The 20,329-nt window shown below is 39.4% G+C and overlaps 3 protein-coding genes across 4 annotated transcripts in view; 2 read left to right on the forward strand and 1 right to left on the reverse strand.

Annotated features, from left to right (window-relative positions):
- Window positions 1-20,329, reverse strand: part of Pino (protein pinocchio) — a 329,206-nt gene that overhangs the window by 183,474 nt on the left and 125,403 nt on the right. The window lies entirely within an intron of this gene.
- On the forward strand, window positions 266-3,724 carry LOC109029830 (uncharacterized). Its single transcript, XM_019040483.2, has 3 exons — window positions 266-425; window positions 1,497-1,708; window positions 2,267-3,724. Exons 1-3 carry the CDS (start codon window positions 356-358, stop codon window positions 2,723-2,725), a joined length of 741 nt encoding a protein of 246 aa, XP_018896028.2. The 5' UTR covers window positions 266-355; the 3' UTR covers window positions 2,726-3,724.
- On the forward strand, window positions 4,996-9,477 carry LOC109029832 (uncharacterized). Its single transcript, XM_019040485.2, has 3 exons — window positions 4,996-5,587; window positions 6,325-6,536; window positions 8,962-9,477. The coding sequence occupies exons 1-3, from the start codon at window positions 5,518-5,520 to the stop codon at window positions 9,352-9,354; spliced, it is 675 nt and encodes a 224-aa protein (XP_018896030.2). The 5' UTR covers window positions 4,996-5,517; the 3' UTR covers window positions 9,355-9,477.

Genomic DNA, 20,329 nt, shown 5'->3' on the forward strand with positions numbered 1-20,329 from the left:
TCAACCAATAGATATAGGCTGGTAGTAGTGGTGGTATATATTAGATTTAAAGCGCCACTTCATAACTTAAATAAAAACTGAGTGCACTTCAGAAAAATCCCTTGTCATCTCTTCATCAAGCGTTTTTTTATATAAGGAAGTAAAACATGAAAATTCAATTAACCGCTTAAAGGAAACCCATGACACAGATATCTGCGTGTATTGGGTTGCGTGCCGAGCGTCAAAGGTAGGTACATTAGCTATATTGCAGCGGATGATTAAACCATAAGCGCATTTCTCACCCTGGGGCAACACATTTGCGAGTGACAAGCTTAACACATATGAGTAACGATGTTGTGGAAGTACTCGTTGAGATATGAAGAACAGCCTCCTATTCCTGATATCCGTCTGTTTGACGATACTCCTCTTTCAGCCATGTTCTACAGGTGAGAATTATTTTCTCCTCAGGGTGGCCAGCAAAATTTCATTTTATCATTCCCTGACTTTTCCTTGACTTATTTACGATAACGTAAAGGGCACTTGATTAATGTGGTCAAAACGTTGGCACAACAACGTAACTACATTGAGCAAATTTTTGGTTTAGAATGATTCTTTACGTTCATGCGCAATTGCGCAGGGGTTATTATCATTTTTGTGCTAAAAATTCAAAATCTGTCGAGATTTTTTACCTAATCGACGCGATATATCGCATGCCGGTTCAATCACCTCACCTTAGCTTGACGAATCACCTTAATAGCACACTTCGGCTTGAAGTGCCATCAAATTCAGGTGATACTCTCCGCTTTGCCAGGAAGTTAGTTTAGTTGCCTAACCCAACTAGCATCAGTGATTTCACTCCATGCAGTTTTCTTTAACGAATGAAACCGAGTATCAATCGATGCGTATTCTTGCAATTTTACGAAATATCCCACAAGCGCTTTTTAAATAGAGATGTTGCATGTGTTAGGAATTTGGGATTTGACTGTTGATTCTTATGTAAAAGTTCAAGAGAAACACGATGGTGCCACTGGTTTTCTCGGAAATCAACTCCCAAGCTCAAAAGAAGCTCTCAAGTTGAGGATAAAATGGAGGGGATATCCCACCCTACTCTGAGAGTCCACGTCTACACCAAGAAAGACTCTCCATACAAAGATAGGGAGCAAATACATCAGCAATGATGCCGTGTTTTCAGTTTTAGAGTCCTCAAATAAAGCGGCAGCCCTGCTAATGTATTTGCTCCCTATCTTTGCATGGAGATTTTGTTTTGATGTAGAGGTAGACTCTCAGGGTAGGGTGGGATATCCCCTCCATTTTGGCCTCACTTTGAGATTTTTTTTTAGCTTGGGAGTTGATTTCAGAGAAAACCAGGGGCACCATCTTGTTTCTCGCAAACTTTTACATAAGAATCAACAGTCAAATCGCAAATTCCTCACACATGCAACATCTTCATTGCCGGTGCTGACTGCCTGCAACCTGCAGCACATACATCGATCCGACTACCATTTCGGATGTTGCAGCTTCCTGGAAGATACGCTACTGGAAGGGACTACTCCTGCTCTCGAAGGACGGATGCGCCAACAGATGCAAATTTAAACACGGGTATTTCACAGACGCCGCCGGCGAGACCCAGCTTGCTGCCAAGGCCAAGCGTGGGATTATCCCCGGAAAATGTCAGTGCATGGTATCACCGGAGCTTAGGAAGTATATCACACAAAAAATCAGCCTCAAGGTATAATCCTCAAAGTTTTTACTCAGCATCGAATTCAGGACAGTGCACACTGGAAAAAAAAAACACATTAGATCTAGAGTCCAGACTCTTGAAAACATTAACAAGAAAAAATACTCTTTATTCAATTGATTCATTAAACAATTGATCACAATAAACTCACTGAGGTTTCCGTGCTTCAGACTATGTCTCCTAAGTGTCATGTCTATCAACAGGGTGTCTACAAAAACAGGCTGCCCAAAAATTAGTACTCTACAGTACTTTTTCAGTGCATTCCCAAGATTTTCAGTACCTCCTCAACGGTAAAAATTCAGTACTTTTTCAGTACCTCCCATTAACGAAATCCGAAAAAGTTAAAAAATTGAATTCCTCGCTCAAATTACGACAAAAATGACAACCAATTTAAAAAAAATCCGGACCTTCTTGCGGAATATACGCACTTTTTCAGGACTTCCGGACCGTCCTTAAAAAATAAGCACTATTTCCGGACTTTCCGGAAATTCCGGACTTGTAGACACCTTGATCAATATCTAACGAGTTATTCTGTATGCCTTTCCTCAGGAGGCCAACACCTACGGACGCCTGAATTTCTTCGGGATGACGAAGAGGGCGCGCAATCGGCTGGGCGGGAAGGTCGAGTTTATCACTTACGAACAACTGCAACAGCGGCTCGAAGCCAAGAAGAGGACGGCGGCCGAGTTCGATAGGATCGTCGCGGCGAACCGGGCTGCAGCGGCATCAAATTCAAATCCCGGCAGCGGATCTACCACCCCCGGACTGAGCGGTGCTTCCACCCCCGGGTCCCTGGGAACGAGCGCGATTTCCACCCCTGCGATAGGAACGAGCGGATCTCCCACACCCAAGGCGGGACAGAGCGGGGCTTCCTCCCCCAAGAAGAGGGACGGTGGGGGCTCTGCTCAGCAAGGGGTTTCGTCGGCGGATTTCACGGAGCAGGCCATAAGGGGCGTCAAAGCTAATGAAATGTGGGATGCTTTGGATAAGTCGAAGACTAAACCATGAACGGCCAAGGCGAAGAATTGAGGACTGTTTGGACGGACTGTTCAGACTTCTAGAAACGAGATCAGTATTGGTTGGGATGGGGATTGGTGATTCAGTGGTAAAAATGAAAAAAAAAAAGCGAAGTGCCTAGTGTCGTCTCTATTCAGTGTTGCAATTTTTCATGAAAAATAGAATCTTGAAATTTGACGTGAAATATCTCATGAAATTTCAGAAATTTATGAAATCTATTGAAAGACACCGGTTCCTTTCCAGGTTTCGCAAAATCTAAAAATTGTGACTTCCTACTACTTTTGTGTGTTTTAGTGCGGGTTACAATGGTTGCATACTCTAGCCCCTGAAAAAATGGGAATATTTCACAGCCTCGACGTGAAATTTCATGAAATATTTCACGGAAATTTCCAATTTTTCATATTTTTCATTCAATCCGTGCAACCCTGTCTCTATTTGCATTTGGACAATTATTGGGCAGGTACATTTTGCATCGAAGGAACTACTATTTCTGGCTCATTTTAGAATCGAGGTAAACAGACAGAAATTTCTACACAAAAGTTTGATTAATACACGAACAGAAGCTCAAAATGACCCTAGCCTTCGGTTGACTATTTCAAGCGAAAATGCCGGCTAGTTTTCTTGAAAACATTTTATAAAAAGCGAGTGAAAAATATCAGCGTTGCAATCAGAGGAATGCAATTCCTTAGTCTCTGCATTGTTCGTGCTTGTCACCGCAAACTGTACCAAAATCAACACAAAATTTGTGATAGTTTGTGACACCAAAGTGACACAAGAACACAAATATTTTTATCAGTGTATGTTCAAATTTTTTCCCAATATGGATATGTGTTTATATGGATTAGCCAGAAATAGTGGTTCCTCTATGCAAGATTAAATACAACTTTCCTACCTTCGCGTTAAAGTCTCCAGTGTTAGCCAAAATTTCAGTTGCATCTGGGTTATGGTCATTCATCTTACCATGAGTTAATAAACTATGTATCACTTTAAGCAGGATGTTTCAAAATGCTTTAAAATAACTTACTAATGGACAATCACAATTATAAGAAAGTTTTTTAAAAAAAAATACGAACGAGGTGTTTTACTTGATGTTTCAATTTCAAACAAAGCCAGGTAATGTGAAAAAATCGTTTTTCCTTTCTCTGTTTTTGGTAATCAAAACCTTTAAAAATGGATACAGGAACTGTCTAAGTGTTAATTTATTTATTTATTTATTTCTTGATCAGAGGAAAATTTTGCTTTGAGTGTCACCCAACAGGAGGGGTGCCGAAAAGCCACCTCATGAAAAGCGTCACATCAGATAGCGCGCGGTAAGCCAGCGTCCTTTAGCCGGTCTAAGTCTAAGTTATACAGGGAAAAAAATCTAGCCATTGTCAACGTCGTCATTCAAAATATTGAACAAAACTGTGAAAGTTTCTGAGCACTCAAGACTCGTATGGGAAACTAAATCCTTTAAAAACTTCAAGTGTACACTGTACACCGAAATTTCTCGTCAATCGCCATGTTGCAAAGACTAAAAAATTAGCTCTCATTTCCAGACGTTGGTTTCGTATGAAAATGTATTTCGATATTGAAATGTACGTATAGCTTCTTTGAACGATACGAGCCCTCTTTCGCTCAGAGAGAACGAAGTTGAAACCATTCTTAAAGTGAAACCAAGGAGGATAATTGGACTGCATTTTGCAATCCGGATCTACAACTTCTGGCTCACAGGTAAAAGCACCTATCTGCATACCGACACTAATGGCACATATGTTGTTTTTTAATCTAAGGAAGTTATTTTAATTCCTAATTTCAAAATATGGACCAATTGATTTTAGGACATTTTAGCTATGTCTATGCATAGGGTGCGAGAGCGTTTGAAATTTCGACAGAGATACGAGAAGCTTGAAACACTCGGTATCTTTCACTTGCCACACAAAAAAGTCATACATACGTCAACATTTTAAGATGAGCCGATTCGGCGAGTATACTCAATAGCTCAGCTACAAGTAGCTCAGGAGCTACTTGCGGAAGGTTTGACTTTCTCAGCGATAAGAAAAAAAGCAGCAACGAGGCGTGAATGATCGATTATCGATATATCCCATTTGAAGCTGTGATAAAGAATCGATTATTAATGTTAGTCGGAACACCCTCTTTATCGATCCTTTCCATTTTTTTAGACGGCAGATCAATCGATAACTCGCAAAGCATGCCACGCCACTAAAAAAAAGGAACATTTCAGATGGCCGTGAAAAAAAAGCAGGAGAAAAAAAACCCTTGGCATATTGAACTTGCGTGACAGAAGTCCAGGAAAGTAGAAAGAGCGACGTCAACATTTTGAGATGTGTCAATTTGATGAGAATACGCCGAAAAGAAAAAAGCGACAATTCTGATGGTCATTCAAAAAAACGGGGGGAGGGGGAATCCCACCATGTCAATCGTCGTTTTCCCCACGAAAGAACGCAACTGGATATCCAAGTTGCAAAATTTCCACTCGCTTTGTAATTAAACTAGAGCACCCCGCCTCGTTATAATTCAAGCGTTTGAGTCAATTTTGCAACCTTGGAGTGGAGTTACGTTCTTTCGTCCGAGAAACGACAAAATCAGCAACGGACGTCTGTCGCGTGACGTTGCGTGACAAACGTCCGGGATAGAAAAAACGTACACGCGTCAGCGATTTTGAACCGCATGTCTGGATCATATGTGCAATTTATCCTCCCCCTAAGAAAGAGAAAAGCTGACATATCTGCAGAGGATAAGTACAATTTGAGCGTGCCCGTGTTGAAGACGAACCGACGAAAATGAGAGGACGCATATTCATCCTGATCTTCATCTCTTTAGCAGCACTGTATTTTCATCCATGTTCTACACGTAAGGATAAGTTCCCTTCTTTATGTAATAAGTATAATCTAAAATAAGTTCTGTTTCCTTCTTTACAAGAGGAAAATAGATACCCTCCACTGGTACCGATGCAAGCAATGGCGAAGATTGCTCTGTTCGACATTTCCTCATGACCAACAGCTCTATTTTAACCTTTTGTCAGATTTTAAGTCGAAAGTGTTGAATGCGCAGTTCGCCCAACAATTTGATCAAACAAATGGAGAATTTGCACACAAAAATTTCATTGCTTCATCTGAGAGTACCTCATGAGCTGAGTTCGCAGTATTTTTCATAATTTTTTTCTGACATGGTAAATCGGAGAAAATTTGATTTAAAAGTGAGAAAATGTGCCTCATGACGTCATTTGGCGGCATTTTCCGTTAAAACACATGTACTTTAGCAGCTTCGGTTACTTTGTCATATTTTCTCTAGTAATCGTTCAATTTAGAAACCAAGAATACCCTCGTGCTCAATTTTATTAACAGTATCATTTAAAGATGAAATTCACAAAATTTCAGACACCTACAAATTCTCTATTGTCTGTCCATCGCTTTGCTCAACCGGTGCTATATGCAGCCAGCGAGACGATAATTTTAAAGTTCACGTGGAGGAATGTCGAAAGTAGAACTTTCCCTTATCGCTGAGGGACTGCCGAAGGGCGTACGGTATAGCTATGCCGACGTCAAAGGATCTATTATTTATCTGTGTATTGTTTCGGATGTTTTTAGTCTCATGGAAGTTACGGCACTGGAAGGGACTGCTCATGTTCTCCAAGAACAAATGTGAAGACAGGTGCAAATTTAAGCACGGGTATTTCAGGGACGACCTTCGCCAGTTTCAAATCGCTTCAAGGGCCTCGCGAAAGATCATCCCCGGAAAGTGTCAGTGCATGGTGTCAAAGGAGCTTAAAGATTACATTACCAAACACCACAGCAAGAAGGTAAATCAGGAAGAAAAATGTTTTATTTTAGTTCTCACCGAGACGACAAATCACATTCACCACTGTTAAAAATCCCGGCGCGAAATTCACGCTTACTCAGTTGCTATTTTGTGTTACTCTAAGTGCATGGATCCGGCGCGAAACAAGTTAGGCGTGAATTTCGCGCTCTGGCTGGAGTGAAAATCTGACAGGCAAATGTAAAACGGAATTGCTGCAGCATGGACTTGAACTAGGGTTGCGGCGATGGTAGACGAACGCGTTACCACTTTGCCATTCGACGTTCACAGAAAATATTACTAAATTCACGCTACTTGAGGGGGCTCAACTAATTTGTCCGTCGTTGGTGACATTCACGCTCTGATCTATTCACTCAAAGTGCGGCGCGAAATTCGCGCTGGATTTTTTTCTCACGCCGGCTATTCACTCAGAGTAAATCATTGATTTTTAACAGTGCAAATTATCTTCCAAGAAAACCCCATCTTGTTATACCTGAACTGGATAAACCTTCTTTTGATTTGCTTCAGCTACAGGCTCTTAGATTTTTCCTATGTAAGATAACTTCGCGACGGCGCGGCGCTTCGAGCCACTATTTCGCCATGGAGGTGTCGCACAGTATCATACGAGATTGAGGGCGCCCAACGTATCATGATCGATGGCATCTTTCAAAAGCACGAAGTTCCCTCGCAAATTAAATCGAGTGAAGACGATAAAAAGAGAGCAATGGTCGAAAAACTTACTAAGTCCTGATATTTGTATTCAATAACGTTTAGCATGATTTTTGAACTTCATTGGAGGAAAAGGTGACTTGATTCAAGCAGAAATATGCTCAAAACTGCCGAGAAGATATCCATATGAATCATTAAAAAAAATAATGCTTGTTTAAAGAAAAAAAAGATATTTACGTAAAAAGAAACATCACTTACGTCAAGCAAAACCCGCTTTAATTCAGTTACTTTATTCTTGATTCAAAATAAAATCTTTTTGACGGCATACTCAAGAATGTTTCGGCCTAAGTCTAATCACTTTTTTCTAATGATTTACAAAAATTATGCTAAAAGTTATTAAAAACGGATGTAAATAATTATATATTAAGTAAGGATTTCGTGAGTTTTTGGAGTGCCGCTCGCTTTCGGTGCCGTGGTATCTTGATTTATTTTGCGAGGAAAGCTTCGCACTCTTAAAGGATGCCTGTCATTCATAATATGTTGGAGCGCCTTCAATTTCGTATGATGCTATGCAATACCTCTGATGTGAAATAGTTGCTTGAAGCGCCGTGGCACTCCGCAGCACGGCGGCGGGCAACCAGGCGCATAGGTGCCTACAAACCTAACAGGGATACTTCACGCATTGCGCAATGCTTGAAGTATCCCATTAGGTTTGTAGGCGCTAGAGCGCGTTCCGCGCTGACAGCACGCCTCTCCGCTCTGTGTAAAGCTCTAACTTGCGAGGTCAGCGTTTTTCAACTCATGATATTGAAATGTTTGCACACTCTGCATGGATTATTCTCATTTAAATTGATGAATAGAATACGTACTAAAGGAAAATATGAAGTCTGTTTTGTAAATATTAAGGTGGTTCCGGGTCAAATTTAATGATTTCCAAACCACTTTAATTTTATTTATTTCTTTGATATTTTGTGCTTTTAATGTGCTGCAGTGTGGTGTACGCGCAACCAAACGCTCAATATTGAACGTATTTGACTCTAAATGATCGATGTGCAAATGGGTTAAAGCCAAAGATTGCGTGCTTCTTAAGTTTTCCCTCTTTTATTCATTTTTGTTTGGTTTTTTTCAACACAGTTACGGCTCATTGAGATTAATGTGGATACTATCTTTTGGAAAAGTGTTTAAGAATATTTGCCACGTTTTAAAAACGTAAATTTTTTTAAAATGAAGTAATATTTTCATTAAAAAAATGGGTATAAATAAGGTATATTTTATATAGAAAATTTGAAGGATAGAAATAAATCTAAATATTCACCAATGACAATTTGAAGAGACGAAATGTCACTACCAAACTTCTGAAACTCTTTGCCTCCCTTAATTGAAAAATCAAAATTTTTGTATATACACCCATCTTCCCAATTCTTTGTAAAGACGTTTAAGATGCTGAATGTCTTTAAATAAATTAACTAACTAACTCAAAAGAAGAAAGTAACATTTCATGGAAAAAATGAGTTACCATAACAACACCCTTCTCTTATGATTTCGATATTGCCGATATAATTTTACATACGGACTAAAATATAACGCTAAACTAAATATAACTTGGATCAAGTAAGTGTCGGTTATTTTACGCGTGGACGTAAACTACTGGACAAAACAGGTGCGCGGACAAAAAATCGTTCCTGAAACCGGTGTATCCGAACTTTTTCCGTATTGTAGACACCCTGAATTAAGTTTAACTGTCTGTATCTCATTCTCAGGTGGCCAAGAGATACGCGCTCCTCAACTTCTTCGGGAGAACGCAGAAAGGCCGGGACGAGCTGCAGAATCTAGGGATGGTCTTCATCACTTACGAACAACTGAATGATATCGTGAAGAAGAGGGCTGCCGAGGAGAGACTGCAAGCGGCTCAGAAAGCCGCCGACCAAGAGAAGCTGCTCGCGGCTAAAAAAGCCGCTTTAACCAAAACAACCAGCGGGGCCAGCGGGACTCCCTCCCAGAAGGACGGTGCATCCGGCTTCGGGGATGTTCTGACTAATCTGCAGTACGCGGAAGGGGTGGTCTTCAAATCGCCAGCGGAAATAGAGCGGGAGCTACAGGAGCAAATTCGCAAATTCAAGGAAAGCGAGGAAGCCAAGAAGAGACAACTCTAGCCCCATGAGGCAATGTTGAAACTTATATCTTTATTGTTAAGATTATTTAAATTTTAAAAATTTTACTTATTTACAATTTGGTTTATTTATCTTTTTAATCAATATAATATCTCTAAATACATATGAAGTTAGTTAACTTTAGGTCTAACCGCAACTGCTGGCACCTAATTAGTTGGAATTTAAATAAATTCTTTCATCAGATTGCTCTAAATTAACTATTATAATTGAATGAAAAATAATATCACTAAGAAGGAGAGACATAAATATATTTTTCTATTTTATTTATTCTTATTAGACGAGAAATCTTCAGTATTTACACTTATAGTAATAATGGTAACAACTAGAATTATAATTTATAGCCAGTTCTACATCCAAAAAAAAGGTAAAAGCTATCACTGCCGTGATAGCGAGGAGAGAAGTACTGCCGTGCAAAAACTCCGTGTGAACCTTCAGCCGTTGCCAAATTTCCTTTGGTCAAACACAAATTTCCTGGTAAAATTATGGATATTTTCCTGCCAATTTTTCAGATAATTTTGTTCGCAATTCCACCTAAAGTTGCTGAAAATGTCAACGATTAATATTCAAATTTTTCTATAACATAAATATTCTATCGAAGGAAATTTGGCAGATCCTAAATGTTTATGCGGCGTTCTTCCTTAGCACGGCAGAGTAAGTGTCAACTTTTCGCGATCGAGTTTCCTTCAAAATTCGTCTAATTTCTTTTAGACGAAATTACTGAAATAGCGAGAACAGCAAAATTCATCTTGATGGTATCAAAATGAGACATTTGAGAAAGCCGTAAGTGCGCAAAAAATGACATAGTTTCAGACGAAACAGTGGTAAGTGACGTTTTTCATCCAGAAAAGCCAAGGAAATCGGTACTTTCAAGTAAAATACCGCCCTCCTCTGCCGATTCCTAACCTGAAAATGTGTTTGCTGTGTGTCCAAAACGCAACCACGAGATCATGCGAAAGATAGCACTTGCGGCTGACTTGCCTAGTACTAGCCTAATATGAAAATGAAAAATACCCTTTTTAAGTGATTGAAATAAAGTCAGTTGATTTTTAGTCATCCAAACGATTTCTAGGAGTCTATCGGACGACTAGTGGCAATTTGACAAAGAAAGGAGGCTGCTTTCAATAAAACTTTCCGGTCAGATGCTTCTGAGACCGTTTTCTCAAAACTTAATTTTGGCACTTACTGCTCTCTTCCCTATCAAGGCAGTGATAGCGAAACACCTGAGTACCTATTCGCTGATAAAAATATTTATGTTCTTTCGTTATTTTTGGTTAATAAAGGAAGTGAAACATAATCTAACACACATGTTGTGTTGATTTTGGTACAGTTTGCGGTTAATTTGGCGCTGAAAACAATGAAGAGACTGGGAAAATGCATTCCTCCGACTGCGCCGTTGGTATTAACTAAATGCTTTTTTAATAAACTTCAAGAAAACTAGCTGGCATTTTCTATTGAAATTTTCATCCAATGGCTAGGGTGATTTTGTGTTCAACTTCCCGTATTAACCAAACTTTTGTGTTGAAATTTCTCTCTATGTATATGAGGAAAGTATGAACATGTCGGTAATTTCGAAAGTTAAGTCATGGAGCTCTTAGGGGCAAAAAAGGCAGCTAACCTATATCGACGGTGAAACTACCAAACCACGTATCTCGGTTTGCGACGTCGCAGACTTCCTGTCATACTTTATTTTTTAAATGAAAAACTATTTAACGTCCAGTCTTGAAAATTTCTGTGATTTTTCCTCTTCGCGCGGAGAAAATTCTGTGAAAATTTCAAGGAATGATATTGAGTCGGTCTACTTCCAAAAAATAAAATGTGAGCGTAGATTTTTAAACACCGCAAACGAGATACGTGGTTTGGGAGTTTCACCGTCGATATCCTAAAATTGACCAGCATAATCAATTTATCATTACGATTATTACGACCCGTTGTTTGTGAAGCACGTATTGGACTAAGTCTTTGCTTGAAACTCATTTTTGCGGAGGAACGCTCATGTATCCACATTTTTGACCATTTTGCTTTGATATTGAAATCTGAAGATTGTCAGTGGCATTTTCCTCGTGTTCATGGGTTAGAGGGTCGCCTGCCTTTTTGAGTTCTCAAGGGTTCATATTTCGATATGTCCATACTTTCCCCGCACCGATACAAAGTTGGACGAGCTATTCATTGTTATCATAACCTATGTGTCACGTTTGTTAATATACTTTCCTTTACAAACATTTCGTTTATTTTACTACATACGAACAATACTGCGTAAAATTACATAAGTTTCTAGGGAATACCAATCGGTTTTATGGGGACAAAAACGAGGACTTAAAGTCGATTAGATTGCACTTTGAAGATTGATAGCAATAGGTTGATTGGTGATCAAGTATTTAGCGCATTATCACACAAAAAAAAAAAAAAAAAAAACTCCGGCCGTGGAAGCCGTACTTACGGGCTATATAGACATACCGTCCGCGTTCCGGGCATAGTACCTGGAGCAGTAGAAGCTACGGCTCCAGCACCCGGAACTTTCAGCCTCAGAGCCCGAACGGACGGTATGTCTAAGTAGCCCCTAACTTTTTTTTCAGTGCACTCAATGTAAATACACACTGAGTACACTTTAAGAGTTCCGCGATATTCAAACAATTTAAATTTATTTTTGACAAGTAAGGGCTTGTTCACATGCGTAGAGCTCCCAAAACTTTGGCAAAATAAGTTGTAGGTGAGTATAACTTGTTCCTTCTGCGCACTAAAAAGGGCGAACTGAAAGCTCCGCGAACTGATTCAGGGTTGCCACAGGATGTAGAAAATGAAATTCCCTAATATCTCTGTCATATTTTGGTAAAATTTCCTGACGATTGAGGATATGCCAGCTACTTAAAAAACATAATTTGAAATAGTTTTTAGGCAAAATTTGTAGTTCAAAACGTTAAACCCATTCTAGAAAGGAAATGAAGGTAACTTGACAATTTTCCCCAGACATTTTTGTCAGTTTCCCTGACATTTCCAGGTTTTCCCTGACTTTTTAAAATCCCCTGATGTTCCCCGGGTTTCCCTGACTGTGGCAACCCTGCTTATTCCGGTGACGTTTCGTGGATCGTTGCTTGACTATAGATAAGGGTGCCTTTAATAAGGGTACCTTTAGATAAGAGTACCTTTATAGGGAGAGTATGGACAACTCGACTTATGCAGCTCTTAGGGCCCAAAAGGGCGACAACATGAAAAATAAAAATTACTAGAAAAAAGCCGCTGCCAACCTATGCCGTTGAAAGATTAATCAATAGGGCCGACAGCGCGTTGTATTTAAGCGTTCTTCAGGATTAAGACTTTGAAACCGAGAACATTTATGCAAAATCAAAGTTTTATACATACATAAAGCCGCTTTTATAGCGCCGCCTCGCGCTCTGCGACGCCCAAACGCCATTGCCCCCTATCCTCCCAGAGATCATCAGGCAATTGGCACCTTCTGATCTCCTCCTCCACCCCTTGTCGCCAACCTTTCTCAGGACGTCCACGCCGTCGCCTTCCGGGAGGAACCCAATCGAAGACCTGCTTGGGCAACCGATCATCTGCCATCCTTCGCACATGTCCATACCAGACCAACTGCTTGGACCTGATATCGTGCACGATGTCCTTCTCCACACCCATTATCTCGCGTACCTTTTCATTGCGGATACGATCAAAGTTTTATACGTGCTTTTACAATATATAATTTTTGATCAGTGTACCTACTCTTGGAGTTTAAATAAGTGCCGCTAGATAATTCGAGTTTATAGGTTGGCTGTCTTTTTGGGGTCCAATAGCTACATGACCTGATCAAACCTAACCTCCAAATTTTCGATACATACTCCAACATACTCTCCCTAAAAAGGTACTCTAGATAAGGCCGAAGTTGAGGACTACGGATTGAAAAGGCAATTAGAAGACGAATTTGACAGGGCATTCAGTTGCGTGACTATTAACCGGGCAAGAAAAAAAGAGGAGTGCGCCAGTAATTTGGTGCCAGATGATAATCACAATGACTGTTACAAAAGAAAAGCAAGTTTTTCCCGTCAGGAAACAGGAAAACTGTCAAATTCGCGGAGAAGACAAGTTCAATTAACAGGTGACAATTTTGCCGAGGGCTCATGGCATAAAAATGCGGAGAGGTTTCCTCTTCCTACTTTCCATCTTCTCGACAGCACTGTTCTTCCAACGATGTTCTGCGGGTGAGGAATAGTTCTCATGAATTGATTTCAAATGGGGAATTTGCACACACAAATTTTACTGCTTCATCTGAGAGTGCCTAGTGAGCTGAGTTGGCATTTTTTTCATAATATTTTTCTGACATGGGAAATTGGAGAAAAATATATTTTAAAATGTGAGAACTTTTGTGAGATTAGGTTATTTTGTCATATATCCTCCAATAATTGTTCAATTTTGAGACCAAGGATATCCTCGTGTTCAGTTTTCCTGGCAGTATCATTTTAAAGATGAAATTCACAAAATTTCAGACACCTGCAAGTTCTCTGTTAGTTACCGCTACATTGAATCTATAAAAGAAGGACAAAACTTTAAAATATCGACTTATTTCGCTAAGATATCGACTTCATTTATGACGTTGAGAAAAAAATAATTAGCCTAAGCTATAAAGGCCCATCTTAGCTGCTTAGTCATGTAACGTTTTTACTTGGCATCGGTTGCAAGAAGCGTGAGTTTTACGCTTACAAGAAAAACAATTGATTTTACTTGAATCAATCCGCACACCCATACAGTTTTTGCAGACTTCTCAATTAGCAGTATCTCATCCCTTTCCTGCGTTTTTCGAAGAATAAACAACGTGGTATGGCTGAGCCAAAGCGCTGATATTGAGGTAGTCATACTTTTTTACCGCAAAGACTGTTACGGTAACGTTTAATGCGCAAATGACTCAAATAGATTATTGTTTTTTATAAGCGGAAAATTTGAATTGATGCATCGAAAAATGTCAATCTCCTTGTTGGGAGTTATTTTCAAGATTTCCGTTGTACACACCGTGTTCTATACGTGAAATTTTGATGAGAAGAAATACATCACAAAACTTGAATTCCCACTTTGTCTGGTGTTTCATTCTACATACAATAAGTAGGCATCTTGTTCTCTGGAAAATTTGGTTTCTTATTGCTAAACTCATTCAAGTTGGGTTTGGATCACATAGGCCACCAAACTAGCTGCAAGACAATGCGTGAAGTATCATTATCAAGTGAAGGCGCTCTGAGCCGAGCTTGTGGTTCTGAAGTTCTTCATCATGCGAATGTGATTTGCTGACGCACGCATTTTCAGGACAGGCGTCAGCGAGTTATGACTCCTGATTTCTTGAGACGCACATACAAATTATCGATTAATTTACTTCGACTGCGATTTTGCATGTTTTCAGCCTCTGGAAGGTCGCGTCATTGGAAAGGACTCCTGATGTTTTCAGGAGATGGGTGCGAAAACAGATGCAAAATGAAACATGGATTTTTCAAAGACTCCACTGGCGAGTACCAACTTGCTGCCGTTCCAAAGCGAAACCTTGTTTTAAAGTGCCAGTGTTACGTTTCCCGGGACCTTCGGAATTTAATCCGTTCCAAGTACGGATTGAAAGTAAAATGGAAAAAAAAAATATCAGAATAATTTCTCTTTGAAAAATCCTCAGAATAATTTCTCTTTGAAAAATCGTCGGAATAATTTCTCTTTGAAAAATCCTCAGAATAATTTCTCTTTGAAAAATGAGAGTACAAACAAATTAAAACTCACGTTCATTTCCTTTCGGTGAAGTAAGCGTGTGATTTCAATTTAATTGCTTTTTCTCTGAGGGGCAATAGAGTAGTGCACCATTCATTCAATTAAATTTTGAAAATAAAATGGAAATTATCATTCTAGCCGAAATTGGGGAACGTTAGCCCTCATTTCTTACGCCAATTTTCAAAACTGAGTGATTCTTCACATCTCTCATTCTCAAAGTACGGTTTCAAATGTACAATTTTGCGAGAAACACGATGGTGCTTATGTTTTTACTAAAACGAACTCCAAATACCCCCCAAGGCGGATCCGGCAAATTGGCAACACCGGATTTGCTCCATTTAAACCTATGCTATATAATCGATTCCTGTCGGAGCACTCGCCCCTACATGAATCGATACATTTCCATAGGTTAAAATGGAGAAAAACAACGTTGCCAATTTAAAACCGGGGGCGGGGGCGTTGCCCCGCTAAAATATATGGATAAAATAATCGATATCTATCGATGGAGGTGTTGCATGTGTTAGGAATTTGCAATTTGACTATCGATTCATATGTAAAAGTTCGCGAGAAACACGATGGTGCCACCGGTTTTCTCTAAAATTAACTCCCAAGCTCAAAAAAAGCTCTCAAGTTGAGGCCATAATGGAATGGATATCCCACGCTATCCTGAGAGTCCACCTCTACATCAAGACAAATTCTCCATGCAAAGATAGGGAGCAAATACATTGACAAGGCTGCTACTTTATTTGAGGACTCTAAAACTGAAATCACGGCAACCCTGTCAATGTATTTGCTCCCTATCTTTGCATGGAGAGTATGTTTTGATGTAGAGGTGGACTCTCAGAATAGCGTGGGATATCCCCTCCATTTTGGCCTCAACTTGAGAGCTTTTTTTGAACTTGGGAGTTAATTTCAGAGAAAACCAGTGGCCACATCTTGTTTCTCGCAAATTTTTACAAAAGAATCAACAGTCAATTCGCCAATTCCTCACACATGCAACATCTCCATTTGCTGGATCCGCCAATGGCCCTAACACACGTAAAAACTCCACTCTAGAATTTCGTGAGTAACAACCGTGATACGTCCATCCTCAGGAAGCCAATCGTTACGGACGCCTGAATTTCTTCGGCAAGACGCAGAAAGGACGTAAGCGACTCAAGGCGATTGAATTCGTCACTTACGACCAGTTACAAGAGATAACGGCGAAGAGGAAGGTCGCCGAACAAGAGAGGTTCGCCGCGATCAAACGAGCTGCTGCTACGACTGTGAACGAAGTTGCCAGCAGGAGCAAAAACTCGTCCACAGGAGAAAACAGAACTTCCTTCGGCGGGATGAAGGAGAAAGAGACTAACGCGGTGGGAAAGGGCGGGACTACCGAGGTGGGACAGAGTGGGACTACCAAGGTGGGACAGAATGGGACTACCGGGGTGGGACAAGGCAAGACTTCTTCCCAGAAAAACATAGGCGCTATCCACCAGGCAGCTATCGAAAATCAATCGCTGGCGGCATTGATGGGGAAGATCTTAACGGAAGAGGAGACCGAAGAGTTGCTTAATACCATTGGTACAAATGGACCGCGTTAAGCAGAGAGGAACCAATCCATATCAGCTATTGCCGAGTTTAATTGGGCAATTCAATTTTGTACAAGAAGACGGTTGGACAGATTTACGTGAAATTTTTGGTGCAAATTTTCAGTGAATTTTCTGCTCAGTACGAGGAAAATTCCTTGAAATTTTAAAGAAATCCGCACCAAAGTTCTCTTGTAAAGCATTAAATTGCCCAGTTAAATTTAGCAAAGGCTGATGTGGCTTGGTTTCTTTCTGTTAAACGCTGCCCAAATCATCCAGCTCTTAAAAAGGTAATGAAGACTTTGCACGAAAAAATGTTATTGCTTTATCCGAAAGTGCTCAATGCGCTGAGTTCGCAGTATTTTTCATAATTTTTTCTGATTTTGGGATATTGGAGAAAAATAGATTACAGAGTGAAAAAATGTACCGCCTTGTGGCGTCATCTGGAGGCATTTCTCATTTAGACACATGTATTTTAGAGGATTAGTTCATGTGGTTATGACTCCTTCAGCAATGGTTCAATTTAGAAAGCAAGGATATTTTCGTCTCAGTTCACTTGGTAGTTGCCAATTAAACATAGAATGTATAAAAATTCAGACTTTTATGCAAATTTTCTATCATAGCATTTTAGTGACACTGCAAAAAAGAGGAGGCGCGGCGTTGTAGATTGAAAGATTTACAGGTGTCAGACATTTTGTGAATTTCAGGTTCAGGGCCGAGCTACTGAGTGAGCTGGGCATGAGAATATCTTTGGTTTCTGAAAATACCAATTAATAAAGGAGGTATGACTAAATGACTTTTTCTACGAAAATGCACGTAAGCAAGTAGGAAATACCGCTCGATGAGGTCACAAGGCGGTAGATATTCTCACTTTTTAATTTAATTTTTTACGATTCCCCGTACCGGAAAAATATTGTGAAACATATACTGCGAACGCGAAGCACTTAGCAATAAAAAAAAAACAAGCAGAAAAATCCAACATGAATATGTTGGAAAAGCGTGCCGAATAACTAAAATGTTGGACACATACCTACTATTTTCACGTCTTTGTTATTTGCATCAATTGGTACTTTTTGCTAAATTTGGGAGAAAATATTGATTCATGAACGTTGAATGTAAATTGATTTTAAAGATTCCGTCCAATTATCTTGATTTTAAGCTGATATGCGGCATTTCGCACGACCGTGATTTGGGCGAACTGCCGTGCATCGAAATCGCGTTGAGTTAATCTCTTTGGATTTCGAACTGTAACTTCTCTCCTATTCGGCCGATTTTTACAAATGAGGTCTCTTTTTATTTGTACTTTAACGGAAAGTAAGGAAAAACTCGCTAAATAGACGGAAAACAATTTTTGTGAAAATTTGGTGGATCCTGGCGTCACGGTGAATGGTTAATCGGGCGTGGAAGATAATAGGTTCGACGAGGCGACCCTCTCCTCGCCGTCTTTTATTGCCTTGCTCGAAACCTGACACCCAAAGCTATATCGGGAGATAACTGCAGTGGTTTGAGTGGATTTCTGCAGGGGCCACGGTTAGTACATGGTATAAAGAGTCACGAGGCTCATCACAGATTGCACTTGCAGTGCAAGACGCTCATTGGCTAAACAGTTTTGGCGGGAAAGAAGGTTCTAGAGTTGAGTCCTCCGAGCGTAAGAAAGCTTCTATGAGGTTTTTGTCAAATGAAATAATACGGTTTTGACAGGAAAATGTTCTCAAGGGTTCCCAATTAGCAGTTCAGTCGGTTTTTTGGTAAGAGACCATCAGGGCTTGACAGTATAATGGTTCAAAGACAAGAAAACGGGTCCGAGGAAAAAAATATTTGGACGGCCCGTTGAATAGCATTGGTTGATCGGTGTGCTGTACTATGGTACATCCGAGTGATTTCAAAAAGCGAGCCCTACTGGCACGCTTAAAAAAAAATTGTGCGAATTTCCAATTATTCCTGTCATACTATAATTTTTTTTAGAAACTACTAAACGGCAGTTCTTAAAAATCTCAGTAATTTCGCTTTTCAATAAAAAAATACGCTGAGAATTTCAATCCATGATGCGAGTTTCCAATTATTCCTGTCATACTATAAGTTTTTTTTGAGAAACTATACTAAACGTCAGTTCTTGAAAATCTCAGTAATTTCGCTTCTCAATAAAAAAATATGCTGTGAGAATTTCAATCCATGATGCTGGTTTGGTCTCCGATTGAAAAATAAAATAAAAGGGGAGATTTTGGGACACCGGAACCGAAATACGCAAATTCAGTCTCACCGTCGAACAAGATTCGTGGTTGCACAGGATTGCTTATTGATTATTATTTTTATTTAAAAATTGCTATTAAAATTAATGATAATTTGATTTAACAGTGCGGATAGTAACGAATTCACATTAAGATCGAAACCAGAAAAACATATTTGAAATCTTATTCCTCTTTAAGACGACACGTTTGACCATTGATTCTTTTTAATTTATAATTGTTATTATGATTCTTGATTAATTTGATTTAGCAGTAAGGATAATATCTGGACCGAATTCACATCAAGATCGAACCGAGAAAAAAATATTCGAAATCTTATTCCTCTTTAAGACTGTGTGATAGATACGTTGAATCCTTGTTTTCATATTCAAAATATTTGATCTCTGGTTTGTAGTTTTGACAGGAGATGCTGTGCGGCTAGTTAAACTCAAAACTACTCCTAAGAAATTTTTGTCCAAAATGCATCTTAGTTCCTTCCTGCGCTGGTAGTTTATTCAGCTTGTTCTTCATTTAAAATCATACTGAGTCTTTCAATTACGATTTGCTTTCAGTTGTGCTTTTTTGTGATTATCTTTAGTTTCTTTAGTTGAAGTTTGTTATGCCTCTGAAAATGGCACTATGTGCTTTCAGGCGTTGTAAATAAAATTTTGCAGCATAATGGTACAAAATCAGTATTCCTTCATTTTTTTAATTAAATTTCCTTTCTTTAAAATTCAGTCCAATTACAGAGTCAATGAAATCGATCCTTGATCATTACTTGTCATTGGACGATGGAATTTGCTTGATTCGTCTAGACAGTTGTGGAAAGAATGACGGATTCCCTTCAATTTTTGTGAGACGCTTAGACGTTGTTTGGACTCAACTTTAAGTGAAATATTAAACCTGTCTCATAAATACTCAAAAATTTCGCTTTGCTGCTTAATGACAAAAACGTCATCTCCTGAGTTGTAAAAAACACTTTGTAACATACAATGTAACTTTTCTTTACTTCTGTTTAAACCGATGAAAACATATTGAGAGTTAAAAAAATGTTGCTTCAAAGAGAAGACGTTATAAGAGGCATGAGTCAATTTTGTAATCTTCCGTCGCATTTCTAAGGCGCAATGATACAACTATTTGAACTCTCCGGAATGCGTGAGGTATTACGTCGCATTTGAAGGCGTTTTCAAAACAGCAAAGTTCCGATATCCGGATAATCGTCCTTCATAGTTAATATTTTTTTTTTTTTCATTTCTAACCACTTGTTTATTTATAATCCACCTATAAAAATTACCCACTTGCTATGTACAATTCTAGCTGAAGCGCACAAAAGCCATGCATTCACGACTGCAAAAATGTTACAGGAAATCGAAAAGGCCAGCGTGCATGAAGGCAATTTCAAATGTAATCTTCCGTCGCATTTCTAAGGCGCAA

The sequence above is a fragment of the Bemisia tabaci genome, chromosome 10, assembly GCF_918797505.1.
Source record: "Bemisia tabaci chromosome 10, PGI_BMITA_v3".
Classification (NCBI taxonomy): Eukaryota; Metazoa; Arthropoda; class Insecta; order Hemiptera; family Aleyrodidae; genus Bemisia; species Bemisia tabaci.

Excerpts from the sequence above, each read along its gene's own strand:
- LOC109029830 (XM_019040483.2), top strand. The coding sequence starts at position 356 with ATGAAGAACAGCCTCCTATTCCTGATATCCGTCTGTTTGACGATACTC. Across the intron at positions 426-1,496 it reads CTTTCAGCCATGTTCTACAG|CTTCCTGGAAGATACGCTAC; the intron begins GTGAGAATTATT and ends CGGATGTTGCAG. Across the intron at positions 1,709-2,266 it reads CACAAAAAATCAGCCTCAAG|GAGGCCAACACCTACGGACG; the intron begins GTATAATCCTCA and ends GCCTTTCCTCAG.
- LOC109029832 (XM_019040485.2), top strand. The coding sequence starts at position 5,518 with ATGAGAGGACGCATATTCATCCTGATCTTCATCTCTTTAGCAGCACTG. Across the intron at positions 5,588-6,324 it reads TTTTCATCCATGTTCTACAC|TCTCATGGAAGTTACGGCAC; the intron begins GTAAGGATAAGT and ends GGATGTTTTTAG. Across the intron at positions 6,537-8,961 it reads CCAAACACCACAGCAAGAAG|GTGGCCAAGAGATACGCGCT; the intron begins GTAAATCAGGAA and ends TCTCATTCTCAG.